Source organism: Aotus nancymaae, unplaced genomic scaffold (genome assembly GCF_030222135.1).
Source record: "Aotus nancymaae isolate 86718 unplaced genomic scaffold, 86718_ANA_hifiasm-v0.15.2.pri h1tg000108l, whole genome shotgun sequence".
In the NCBI taxonomy this organism is placed as follows: Eukaryota; Metazoa; Chordata; class Mammalia; order Primates; family Aotidae; genus Aotus; species Aotus nancymaae.
This window is the reverse complement of record NW_026988523.1, coordinates 1461053-1474760: the sequence shown is the minus strand read 5'-3', so window position 1 is coordinate 1474760 and position 13708 is coordinate 1461053. Positions and strand designations below refer to the sequence as shown.

Genomic DNA, 13708 nt, shown 5'->3' with positions numbered 1-13708 from the left:
CTTAGTTTCTTCACTAGTAAAATTAAGATAATTCACCTCATTAAGTTATCAGAACAAATTAGATGGTGCATGTTAAATTCTTAACATCGTGTTAGTCACAAAAAACTCAATAAATTAAATAGGGTTTAACTTCCAAAAGATCAAATATATCATTAATTGCAACAATCAAGACCTAGTAGTTGGGAATAGGAAGAAATTAGTTACTTCATTCCAAGTAACTGATAACTACTTCTAAGGAATACAAAGAATTTAGAATGAAATTTTATTTTACTAACTTATTATTTCACTAGAATTTAAAATATACTATTTACGGATGTATTCTAGTGTGGTGAACAGTGAACTTGTATTCTTATTAATAGAGCATGCTTCAATCATTAGATATTTATTTCATAAAAATTAGAATTATCAAGTAAGTCTAAAATAATATTAGATAATATTACCAAAATGAAACTTCAATTTGGTGATAGTACATAATCTTAAGGTAATATATATTTAATGCATGGCAGGTCCAACTTTTCCATTTCCCAATCTACCTTAGTAGAATTAGTAAAATGTTTCACTGGTTTTCGATGATCTACTAGTCTCCTATATACGAATGTTTTACAAACATCAAAGATAGTCAGCCTACATAAAATGATACATAGTGGAAAATTAACATTCATATTTTTAATGCCTACAAATTAATGTTTATATTTTTTAAAATCTAGAACAGAAAATTAGGGCTTATAGATGCACAATTGCCTACAGGCATAAGTTTCAAAACAGATGGCACTGTTAACTTCCACTTAATGGAATCACTGTAAGGAATAGAAAGCAACTTGCTTCAACCATGGCCAAAATCTAAAACTCAGACAAATTACTTTCTTATACCCTCTCAAAAGTTAACTGTTCTCAAAAGAACAATCCAAATAGAGTCTTTTTGCTGTTTTTTTTTTTTTTAAATAAAATAAGGGAGAACTTGCTGGCCTACATATTTTTAAGAGGAAAAATTTGTAAGTTTTAATTATATAAACAAGGCAAGAGAAATATATGTCAGAAGAGGAGTTTTCCTCTTATAGTAGAGATTTAAAAAAACTAAAACTACCCATTAAAACATACTGTTCCAACTAAACAAGATGCATGATGGACATCATTGTGCTTATTCAAACAGAATTTCACTTTATCCATAATTAGCACAGAAAGGCCATCAATGCATTTACATGCAACTCCAAATGTGGAGAACACTGGAAATTATTTTATAATAGGACACAATTAATAACAATGTGCATGTTATACATTTATTTCCCTACAATTTCTTTTCTTTAAAAATGTAAAACTATTGAGACAACGAGGGAGCTGCATTAATGAATGAAGATTCAGGCTAAATATGCTTCTATCAAATTGTGATTTTTGTTAAAAATTCAGGATAAATAAGCAAAGACACTATTTTCACTCAACCAGTTCAAAACTGTGTATGCAATTATTCAAAGAAAAAAATTTTCTTCAGTAAGCAAGTCCATTAAAATAAAAAAATTTTATTAGTAACATTTTTGTTCTTGGTAAGTCTTCCAAAAAAAGAAATCTATGAAAATGCTGGGCCGGGCACAGTGGCTCATGCCTGTAATCCCAGCACTTTGGAAGGCCGAGGCGGGTGGATCACGAGGTCAACAGATTGAGACCATCCTGGTCAACATGGTGAAACCCCGTCTCTACTAAAAAGACAAAAAATTAGCTGGGCATGGTGGCGCGTGCCTGTAATCCCAGCTACTCAGGAGGCTGAGGCAGGAGAATTGCCTGAACCCGGGAGGCGGAGGTTGCGGTGAGCCGAGATCGCGCCATTGCAGTCCAGCCTGGGTAACAAGAGCGAAACTCCGTCTCAAAAAAAAAATAAATAAATAAATCTATGAAAATGCTATGGGAAATTAAATTAAACAACATATAAAAGCACTTGGGCACCTGGAAGATGGTGAAGAAATTATTTTGTGACATAAATATAAAACTCAACTATCAATTTTAAAAAAGTATTAGTTTCATTAAAAGTATGAAAAAGAAATTTAAAATATGCTTAAATAATCATTAGAGATATATTCAAAAAAGAAACGTATTAAATGATTACTTTTTCCATTCTCCATGGTAAAACTGAGAACAAGAATCTTGGTAAATTTTGAAATAATAGCGTATCTGGGGACATCGACTATCCCTTACAGCTTGAACACAGAATCTTTCTATTTACTCTATAAACATGCTCAGTTTCGAACCTACCATCCCCTATACCTGACATTATCTTTGCTCTATCTTTCAATTCTTAATTGAGTTTATGAAAAGAGACATACTAATCAATGTCTCTATCTTTTTTCCTTAAACCACTACTCTCTGGCTTCTGCTTCCACCATTACTATATCTCAAACTGCAATGTCAAATCAATCATGTTGCCACATTTTAAAAAATGATTTCTCAGACTTTTTTGCAATTGGTATCACTGCTTCACATGGCATTACTGACCAGTCCCTCCTTGCACTTCTTTTCTCTTAGCTTTGGATATGGCATTCTTTCTGACCCTGCATACTTCTCTGATCATTCCTATTTAGTCTCTTTACCTAGATCATTTTCTCTATTTGCTCCTGTAGTGCAGATTCTACTCTTCTCACTCTATCCTCTTCTTTTCTTTTTTTTTTTTTCTGAGATGGAGTCTTGCTCTGTCGCCAGGCTGCAGCGCCGTGGCACAGTCTCGGCTCACTGCAACCTTCGGCTCACTGCAACCTCCGGCTCACGGTTCAAGCGATTCTTCCGCCTCAGCCTCCGAGTAGCTGGGACTACAGGCACGTGCCAAACTTCTGGCTAATTTTTGTATTTTTAGTAGAGATGGGGTTTCACCATGTTGGCCAGGATGGTCTTGATCTCTTGACCTTGTGATCCACCCGCCTCGACCTCCCAAAGTGCTGGGATTACAGGCGTGAGCCACTGTGCCCTATCCTCTTTTTCTAGACAATCTCATCCACTCCCATGGTTTCAATTGCTATCTATAAACTGATGATTCCTAATCTTTATCTCTACCTCAGACCTCTTTTGTGACCCAGCATCACATAGCCGTCCAACCATCTAAGAGATTTCTCCATGTAGATATCCAAAGATATTTCAAACTTAACATTTAAAAGCACTCACATACCTTTGTCTCCTCTCAAATCAGCTGTTCCTCCTGACTTATCTTGGCTGATGGTTCATTAACACCCTATCAAGACACTGGATATCATACTCTCATTCATTTCTAACTAATCAGTCTCTAAATCCCATGAATTCAACCTTTCAACTATTTTTAAAATACATCCTTTCCCACTCGTCACCAGTCAGCACTACTGCCTTAGGTTGGCTCCTTCTTAATCTCTTAGGTGGACTACTGCAATGGCCTCTTACACGTTCTTGGCATTTTCAATTTTACTCCTTCCAATCAATTATTTATAATGTTGCCAAAATGATCTAATACATAAATCTGATCACATTTCTTCAAAGCTGAAGTAATCCCTATAGCTCTTATATAATTGATTAAATATTTAATTTACTCACTCATTTAACAAATATTATTTACCATATAACATGATTTTAGGCATAGAGGAAATTATAGTAAATGAAAATAGAGAATATGTAGAAAGGTAGATATTAAACAATCCCCTAAACAAACATATGATTACAAATTTGACAAAAGCAATGAAGAAAAATAAGTCATAGAGGAAGAAAAAGAGAGGAGCCCTACTAGAGATTATGAAGTTATATTATTTTTTTGAGAGAGTATTATCTCAGTGAGCTTAAAAAAATGAGTAGAAGTTGCTCAACAAAAAAGTGGTTTTGGCAGAGGGAACAGCATGTACGAGGGATTTGAAAGGGAAAGGTTGTTAGAGTGTTAAAAGAAATGAAAGCAAGTCTATTTGGCAAGAGTTTAGTGAATGATGGGATAGTGGCCTGAGATGAGAGATACAGAAATCAAATCATGTAGGGTTTGTAAGCCAAGGTATGGATTTGGGTTCTTTGGAAAAGCTAAGGGAAGCAATTAAAAAATCTTAGGCAGATGAACCACATGATGATTATATTTACCTTAAAGTTCTACTCTGGCTGCTGGCAGAGAATAGACTATAGCCTGAGTGGATGTGAGAAGACTAGTAAAAGGATTATTCCATTAGTCTAGGAGAGACAAATGGTAGTGGGCAGTCTCTATTAACTTTTAGAAGTTATCTTTAGGTAATGTGAGCCTGCAATGTGAAGTTCCTAGGACTTTAAAAGTTATAATGCTGATGAACAAAAAGGCATGTAAAAACTCAGGATTTAATTAATTAGATACATTTTCTGCCATTATTAGAACATTTCTGCTCAGAGGTCTTAATACAAAGCTACATTTCTCATAGTCTGCTACGGTGCAGCTTCTGCCAAGCCCACTCAATACTAACCTCTTACATAGCATCTCTACTTACATGACTAAAATGCATATCATACTTTACACAGCCAAAAAGTCAAAGAACCACCTGATTTCTACTTCCAAGCTACTCAATCCTAGCAAATGGCCTTACCATTTATCCTATCCAGGCACTGACGTAAGAAATCTGGGAGTTAATCATAATTTTTCTCTTCCTCTTATATCCCATATCATATGTAAATTATATATCAACTTAAATTGAATATAATAATGTAATTCTATGATTACTGTATGTGATTAAACAGAATATAAATCTGGATATAAAATCTCTGATAGTGATATATTATTTGTATCCATATATTCTTAGGAAAAAAATCCTTTAATTATAAGGTAGTTATAAACAGTAGTCTAATATAGTATGCTATAGTTGTGCTTGCCTTAAAGCAATTATTCTTCATTGTTAATACCTCTACAATAAACATATAAAATAAAACATGCTTAATTTCTTAGTTTGCAAATTAATTTACCAATTCATTCTTTCTTTCTCAAGAACAGAAAACCTTATAGCAATACAGGTCATCTCAGGTCCATAAAAAGATCAGAAATTCATCTCAGGTCCGTAAGGAATAATTTTGTTGTTGTTGAGATGGAGTCTCACTGTGCTGCCCGGGTTGGAGTGCAGTGGCGCAATCTTGGCTCACTGTAACCTCTGCCTCCCAGGGTCAAGCGATTCTCCTGCCTCAGCCTCCTGAATAGCTGGGATTACAGGCATGGGCAACCACACCGGGCTACTTTTTGTATTTTTAGTAGAGACGAGTTTTCACCATGTTGGCCAAGCTGCTCTCAAACTCCTAACCTCAGGTGATCTGCCTGCCTCAGCCTCCAAAAGTGCTGGGATTACAGGGGTGAGCTGCTGTGCCTGGCCCCATAAGGAATAATTTAAGATCAGAAGTACAAAAGAAGTTTTCTAATTTATTTTAAAATTAGTTTCTGAGTATTTCTCAAAGAATATAATTTAAATAAGATCTATTTCACACCAAATAAATAAGTACTACAGCAATATTTAATTTCTGCATTACTTTTGACAAACGAGTCATCTAGCATATGTAAACTTTCAGCCAACCAAATCCTATGGCTTTAGTGCTAATTAAAAAAAATATTTTGGAAATGAACATTTGTAAAATATATAAAGGCAATCATCTGCCTTTTTTTTTTTTTTTTTAAAGAGATGGGGTCTCACTCTGTCACCCAGGCTGGACTGTAGTGGCACAATCATAGCTCACTACAGTCTTGAACTGCTGGGCTCAAGCGATCCTCCGGCCTCCTTAGTAGCTGGGGCCTATAGGCATGATGCACCACCATGCCCAGCTAATTAATTTTTTTTTTTTAAGAGACAAGGTCTCATTATATTGACCAGGCTGTCTCAAACTTCTGGGCTCAAGAAATCCTCCCGCCTCAGCTTCCCAAGTAGCTAGGATTACAGGTGTATGCCACCACGTCCAGCTATCTGCCTTTTTAAATAGAGAAAGTCAATATAGTGTTCAGTTATTCTTAAGGACTTAACTAAGATTACTTATCATACTTTGTCACAATATATTTAAAATACTTCATTGAATTCTGAGGTGAGATAGTAAACCATTTGTGTGAAAACTAAATAGCCTTTTTAGTTTTTAAATAGTCTTCCTATCTCCAACCTTTTCAGATTTCCCTTCATGTCAGAATGTCTTCCTCTACGAATCCCTCTCTGTGCTGTATGTGATCTGCTAGTAATAAAGCTTGATAAATAAGTAACCTGTTTATTTCATCGCATTGTATTTAAGGCTTGGAGATTGATTCTATACCTCTCCCACATCAAAAAGTACAAGTGGAAGTAGGAGCTTACCTCTGGGTTTATAACTGTATTCTTTAGCTAAAGCTATCAGGAATTTGGCTACCAGATAAGTGAGACACAAATCCAAGTATCATTACTAAAGCAATCTAGTAATACAGAATATTACTGTGTTTAAATAACTTACCCTACATAAGCAACAAGGTAGTGTTAACCTTACACCCACAGTTCTAAACAATTTTATGACAGATACCTAGAATTTAAAAAATGGATATAGTTAATACCCCTTATAACTTTATTATAGGGAGAGAGTTCAAAGTTGGCATCAAGGGCCAAAGGTAGAAATTAGCTTACATAGAAAATAATTTGTACAGGCCAAAAAGACCTCTTATGTAAAATATCACCTATTGTAATTTAGTCCATAAAATACTGACTATAAGACCATAATCAAAACAAAATGCTATGAAAGGTGTGATAGAGCTTGGTTTATGCATTGCAATAAAGCTATGGATGGATGGGCATAGCGCATCTCCTGTTGCACGCACCCTGTTGCTCGTCAAGTGACATGGATCCGAGCTGTTTGTTAACCACAGAAGAAGGAGAATCTGAAACAAAAATGAGATTTCAACTTAAAAGTAAGCAGCAGAAAACTGCACAGCAATGTCATGATCATCTTTAAGCTTAAGAAACAAATGTATATGGGTGGGGAAAAGAAGTAAGTACTGTGGTATGATTCCCAAGCAGTGAGTAAGCAGGCCCATGTGCTGAAGATGTTATTCCAGGCAAGCATTTAGTAACGTTGAGAATGAGTTGAGAAACTATGCTTCTATTTCCATGCGTACACCTTTTATCAAATTCACATAGCAGAGGCATAAGGTGCAAGGTAGATAAATTAGAAATGGGGTATCTAGTTCACTACACACAAGACTCCTTGCCCTTCTAAAACTCTCTCTCCAGCTCCTTAAGATGGTTTTCATCCTGTCTTGGAGGACTCAAAACATGAAATAAAATGCTCACTATACTTTGTGAGATGTTTGCTGTACCATGGGCTGAACAAAGCGCTAACTGACACCAAGATGTTAGGCAAAGAAAATGGTTTACAAAAAAATATTCAATGAGGTAACTACCATTACAGAAACATGCATGGCTTTAAAAAATCTACAGTATATTGTGCACATTAAAACTATACTACATAAAGGTTCACGTTTCTTTAGAGTTACCTGGTGGGGAAAGGAAAAGAGAGACAAGGAGAAAACTTAATGATCTGGGCTTTATACTTTCTACCTCGGCTTCAAATAGAACAGCTTTGTTCTTATCTTTTTAATATGCTGGGTTTCTATGCAAGATTTTATAAATGGCTCCTACTGTTTGAAAAACACTGGTAACTAAGGCAGGCAGCATAATAAAATGGAAAGAGCACTCATCAGAAGTTAGTAAGTTTTCATTCTAAAGTTGGTTCTGACAATAATTCACAACATTTTTAGGCCCAAGCTTCTCCTTACTCTCTAATCAGCCTGGGGATCTAGTAACCTAAGCAAGACACTGGGGCTAGAAGGAGGTGGCCCCTTCCTGTGTTCCAGTAGGGCTACAGTAAAAGAAAAACATAGGTAATAAGCACAACTCTCCCCAACCAGTAAGAATAATTTCCAGTTTCTAATACCCTGTGTTCTAGATCTTAGCAAATGTTAACTAAACACTTTTGGCCAACACCAGTTTCTGCTCATAATGGCACTTCATTTCCCAAAAAGTAGGTATTTTAAGATTGTCCTTAGCTGGATAGCTACGAGTTTTCCAATACATCCTGGATTCACATTGATTTTATACAATTTGATTGCTTGCATTTTTACATTTAAAAGTCTGAATCCTGCTACTGGTACTATTTGTATCAACTTTAAATCCTCCATCTTCTAGTATCACCAGTTTGCTCATGTATTTTTGTCTTACTAGATTTTGACAAAACATGATTATTATTTGTGTAATAGCTTTTATTTATCCTTACTTATCACCTCTTTTTCATAAGAACATTCAGTTAAATAAATATTTAGTACACAAAAAAGAAAGTGGGAACGATAACATTTCAATCAATTCCCTAATCTATTCGTGCTGTACTTTCGTTAGATGACTTCTCATTTATCCATCTCACAGTTGGATTCAACATTACCAGCTATGTTGTTTTTTAAAGAACAGATAAATTGGTCTTTAGAAAAAAAATTAAGCTCTTTAAAAAAACAAAAACAAGAAAAATGTGACTCACAGTGAAATAAATATTGGAAAACTGTCCTAACAAGTCTCATGAAAAATATTTTTCATTTATTTGGATTTGTTACACATTTCATTGCGCCCTCATTTAATAATTAAGAGCTATAAGAAAATTATAAACTCTCCAAGAAATCTTTTCAAATATTTAATTTTTCTAAAAAAATACCATGAAATGTACAAATCTTGTGGAGATAAAATGCATCTTACTTTTAATAAAATTTAAGAAAGAATAAGTCACAGAAAAAAACTATTAATGAAGGATCTAGAATGCTGTCATCTCCACAAAACTGTATTTTCAAACTCTTGAAGTATTTAAAATATTAAAGCTGTGGTGAGACAGAAAGTATTAAACTAAAAAGGTTTCCTTTTTGGTTTCAGCCTGTCATAGATATCGTGTATTTCTGAGGCATTTGCTGTTTCTCCCATCTTGAAGATTAATTTTTTGAAGAAATCCTTCCTGGTCACTGCTTTCATTCTATTTGTAATCCTGGGACCACACGACTCCTTTGAGAAGGATTATTTTCCTGTCACATGAACATTTTAAGTGACATGCTTTTTTAACCACTATTCATAAATACAATACCTGTAACTCCTATCTTACATAAGTGTTTTCAAATATTAACATAATAACCATTAGAATAGCTAATATAAAAAAGTAATTATTAGTTTAAGCTGACTGCTTCAGTTATTGGCATATTCTACTCAACCTTTCTGGGAAATATCTTCTAGAGAATACTATCACAAAATAAGAACCTGAATATATGGTCCAATGGTAGTTTATTGCAACATGTAATATGGTTGGTCAGCTTATTTGAAGTATTTAGAATTGTAACTTTTTTTTAAGGTAAAGATCAACTTTAAGCAAAAGCTCATTCAGTACTAAGCTCAGCATGTCTCATGGCTAATTACTGTGCATTTCCAAAAAATGTGTGGTATGGTCTTGAAAAAATTATTTAGCCCCTCGACACCAGAATTTTCTCAACTGTAGAAAAAATAGACAATTATAGTCTAACAGGTAAATCAAAAAGATTCTTCAGTCACACTTCCTGGGTTCAAATGTGATTTTTCTACTCAGAAATATTGTAACCCTGGGCAAGTTATTTAACTTGTCTAAGTCTCAGTTTCTTCATCTGTAAAATAGGGATAATCACAATAATTACTACATAGTATTCTTCTGAAGATGTAATGAGATAATCCATGTAAAATATTCAGACAGCACACAGGAATGGGTCATTTAATGTTATCATTACTGTTTTTCAGACATATGGATTGAATGAAAAATAATGGTACAAGGCTGTTCTGAAACATCTGGAGCATATTATTACGTTTAAACTTCTAAGAGACTCATCACTGTTTTGCTTAGGACTCTTGTTATTCAAGGTAGTGAAGGAGTGATGGTAGAACTAGACTAATATCTAATCTATTAACTACTTATAAACATTAAACACATAGAACCAAGGCATCCATCTGAGAAGTGCTGCCATATGACTGTCATTATGGACACTGTGGGAAATCTGATGTTGTACAGAGCCTGCTTGCACAGGATTGGGTAAGTGCTGATTTTTTCCAATATGGCTCAGTTTTGAAAAGCCCTTTTTCAAAAATAATCACCAATGTTTTATACCCTTTTGGGGTATAAAAATTACTCTTTTCCAATTGGTAAAACCGTGCCATAAAGTGAAAAAACAGTTCCTACCTGACCCTCTCTAGGCTGGCTCCATGCTCCAGTGGGGCTCTGTGGTGGTTAGGTCAGTACCAGCAGACTCCACAGGGTGCTGTCACTCTGAGCAGGAGCCAGCAACCCATGACTTCAGGGGACCTGAAATGGAAAAAAAGAGTTGGGCTTAAAATCAGCCATATGCTGAATGCCTCTGCCATACCTGTTTAAGGCACTCATCTGACAAATGTACATGTAACTCATTCAAAACCCTGAATGCTAACAACCTTATGGGGCCTTTATATGAGGACATTTTTAAATAGCAAAAAAGATACTACAATTAAGATAGTACATTACTGGCCAAGTGTGGTGGCTCACACTTGTAATCCCAGCACTTTGGGAGGCCGAGATGGGCAGATCACGAGGTCAAGAGATCGAGACCATCCTGGCTAACGCGGTGAAACCCCATCTCTACTAAAAATACAAAAAATTAGCTGGGCATGGTAACATGTGCCTGTAATCCTGGCTGCTCGGGAGGGTGAGGCAGGAGAATCGCTTCAACCCAGGAGGCGGAGGTTGCGGTGAGCCGAGATCATACCACTACACTCCAGCCTGGGTAATGAGCGAAACTCCGTCTCAAAAAAAAAAAAAAAAAAAGATAGTACATTATTATGTGTTCTGCTCTCCTTAGGTATATAAACTTTATATGTACAGTATTGTCTAACCCATCCTTACATGATCTCTGTAAATTACAGCAGGCTACACTATATAAATAAATCAATAATTGGGAAACTGAGGCATAAAGCAGCCAAATGACCTGCCCAAGGTCATCTAGTCATAGAGCTAGGGACAAGAATTCAGCCAATCTAATACCCAGGCACTGAAGTGATAAAAGCAAATTCATTTCTTTATCATTAAAAAAAAAAATGCTGAAAGATTTTATGAGTTCTTGCATATTACCAAAAAGTCTAGAAAAAAAGTTATGGTGAATTTCCTAAATGAGTTGTGGTGTATTTCCTAACTGTCTAGAAAAAATATGCTTAAAAAAACTAACAAGTAAAAAATATTTTAAATGATACATTCTAATTTTCAAAAACCATATTTTTGGAAATTAGTTCTAAAGAATTATCATTTATAGGTGTCAAAAATTCTTTTAAAAGCACTGGTTTTCAAACCGGTTTTAGGGAGCGGAATAGCTTGGGGTAGCAGGAGCAGCAAGCAGATCGATTGTCACTCCTTATCTCACTTCATGTTTAAGTCACAACAGTGCTACTTTTATATACTTTCTATTGGAACTTCCACATAAGACTGATGACAAAGAGTGTACAACCAAAAATAAACAAAAAGAAAAAACACTGTTTAACATCTTCTAACATCTGTTTTATATAGCTCATTTTAAACAGTTTGAAACTTAAGGTGCTATCACTTGGTGCCTTAGAATGGTTTTAGTCTTCAATTGCCAAGAAATATGAGAAAGCAAATAGATAATATTTCATCTGGGATTATCCTAAACCAGCATCAGGCCCCTTTCCATTTGATCCCACTAAAAATGCAGGTAATTATTTCTACAAAGTGGTTTCGTGGTTTGATCTCACTTTCCTACAGAAATTAGGTATATTACTGATTTCCAAAAAAGATTCCCATGAGTTCTATGTATTTCGAAAGAATAAAATGGTTGCCAAACAATGTAGTAATTCAGAAAATCTTTCTATACTTGTTAAAATTTCTTGGTTTCCAAATCATAATAATGTCTTCTTTGAAAATCTTACAGCTAAAACACTTAAATAGGTGAGAAGACAACAGAAATATGTTTTACTGGCAGTATCATCACTTATTGGTACTCTAAAGATACCAAAGCATAATGGAAAAAATATGCTTCTTACATATGAGAAATGCACATTCTTCTATTATTAATACATTAAAATCTACAATGCTAATTTTGGTGCCTTCTATATGGGTAGGCAGTAGTAACATCTATCATAAGAGAATGAATCAATTAATGTCCATATACAAAATTGCATTTAATCATTATGTATAAGATAAAGTTTTATAATTGCTGCTCAATTAAACCTATGCTCCTTCTACTGAATTTCATAAATTTAATTTCTATTCTGTTTTTATAATTCATGTGTTCTGAAATAGGGATTTCTGCATTAAGCCAACTCATTTATCCTCATATCAAAAATTCACTAAATGGACAAAGTATATATAGATTTTACTGGTTGTCCCTTGTAATGCAAACTGACAACCCATTAGCTGTTATTAAAGTTTTTAATTACCAAATAGTGTTCCTGTGACTTGTGAGGACAGAATAAGATAAAAGAAGCACTAGAAAATGAACCCAGAGCTTGTTACAGGTTAGATTTATTAGGGTCTTATATGACTGCTATGTTAAAAGCATATGAAATAAACTAAGTATTTCCACCTCGTAGGTGAAAGTAGTACATATACAATATTGGAAGCCCTTAGTGCTTAGTGATATTGGTCCACGTGGGCAGCCTCAGAGGCCCAAGAATGTGGCTTAATGACAAAGAAAAGATAACATGTTTCTCAACTTCCAAACTGGCAAGATGTCTACTCAACTTTAGCTTTTTAAAAATTAATAGACTGGTTGCCAAACTAGATATTTAATTAGAGTAACACTTAGAGTTGGAAAGACAGCATCTTGCTTTACAGAAACCATGTATCACTCTAAAGTCTTCTGATTTCTACAGTTTGCTTCAATTCAAATTGGTGAACTAGTTACAAAAGATTAGTGAATCTCAAAATATTTTTCCAACATCTACAATGTTTACTTCTTTCCTGTTAGTTGGTTTTGTTTTATACTCAGATCATTTAAAAAATTTGTTATATACTAAATTTTAGTATTTTAAAAATAATTATATATATAGGGACATTTTCTTTTTCTTTTTTTTCCTTTTTCTTTTGGAGACAGAGTCTTGCTCTGCTGCCAGACTGTAGTGCAGTGGCGCAATCTCGACTCACTATAACCTCCACCTCCCGGGCTCAAGCAACTTCCCTGCCTCAACCTCTCAAGTAGCTGGGACTACAGGCATGCACCACTATGCCCGGCTAATTTTTTATATTTTAGTAGAGACGGGGTTTCACCATGTTGGCCAGGATGGTCTTGATCTCCTGACCTCGTGATCTGCCTGCCTCGGCCTCCCAAAGTGCTGGGATTACAGGCATGAGCCACTTTGCCCGGCTTATTTTTCTTTTTACTGATTTTTAGGTTTCGTGATTTGTTTAACCTTCAAAACATTTTCACTAGAGGTTTATATATAGCAAAAAATATCATATCAAAATGTTTTATTATTAAATGCCATTATTGTAATCTGATCAAATTTTGTTGTTAGTTTTACGTATAGGAAACTATTTCCCCATGGGAAAAAAATAATAAGAGGTCTCTGCCTGACACTCCCTCTATTAATATAACACCGAATTAAAAATCAAGCTTATGATTTATCCCAAACATCTTATCTATATTACAGTGATTTAAATTTATTTAATTTTACCACATATTATAAAATGTGCCTTTGTTACCACAGCACTTACTAGAACAGATATTTATAAAGTGGAGTCC

At 34.7% G+C, this 13708-nt stretch overlaps 1 protein-coding gene across 11 annotated transcripts in view; it reads right to left on the bottom strand.

Moving 5' to 3' along the window:
- Nucleotides 1-13708, bottom strand: part of DCAF6 (DDB1 and CUL4 associated factor 6) — a 138564-nt gene that overhangs the window by 43306 nt on the left and 81550 nt on the right. For 7 of the 11 annotated variants that reach the window (XM_064370718.1, XM_064370720.1, XM_064370719.1 and 4 more), the window contains one exon: nucleotides 6755-6814. The exons of the other annotated variants lie outside the window; for them this stretch is intronic. In XM_064370718.1, the coding sequence (XP_064226788.1) occupies nucleotides 6755-6814 (60 nt within the window). The remainder of the gene's footprint in view (nucleotides 1-6754; nucleotides 6815-13708) is intronic. 11 annotated transcript variants of the gene reach the window in all.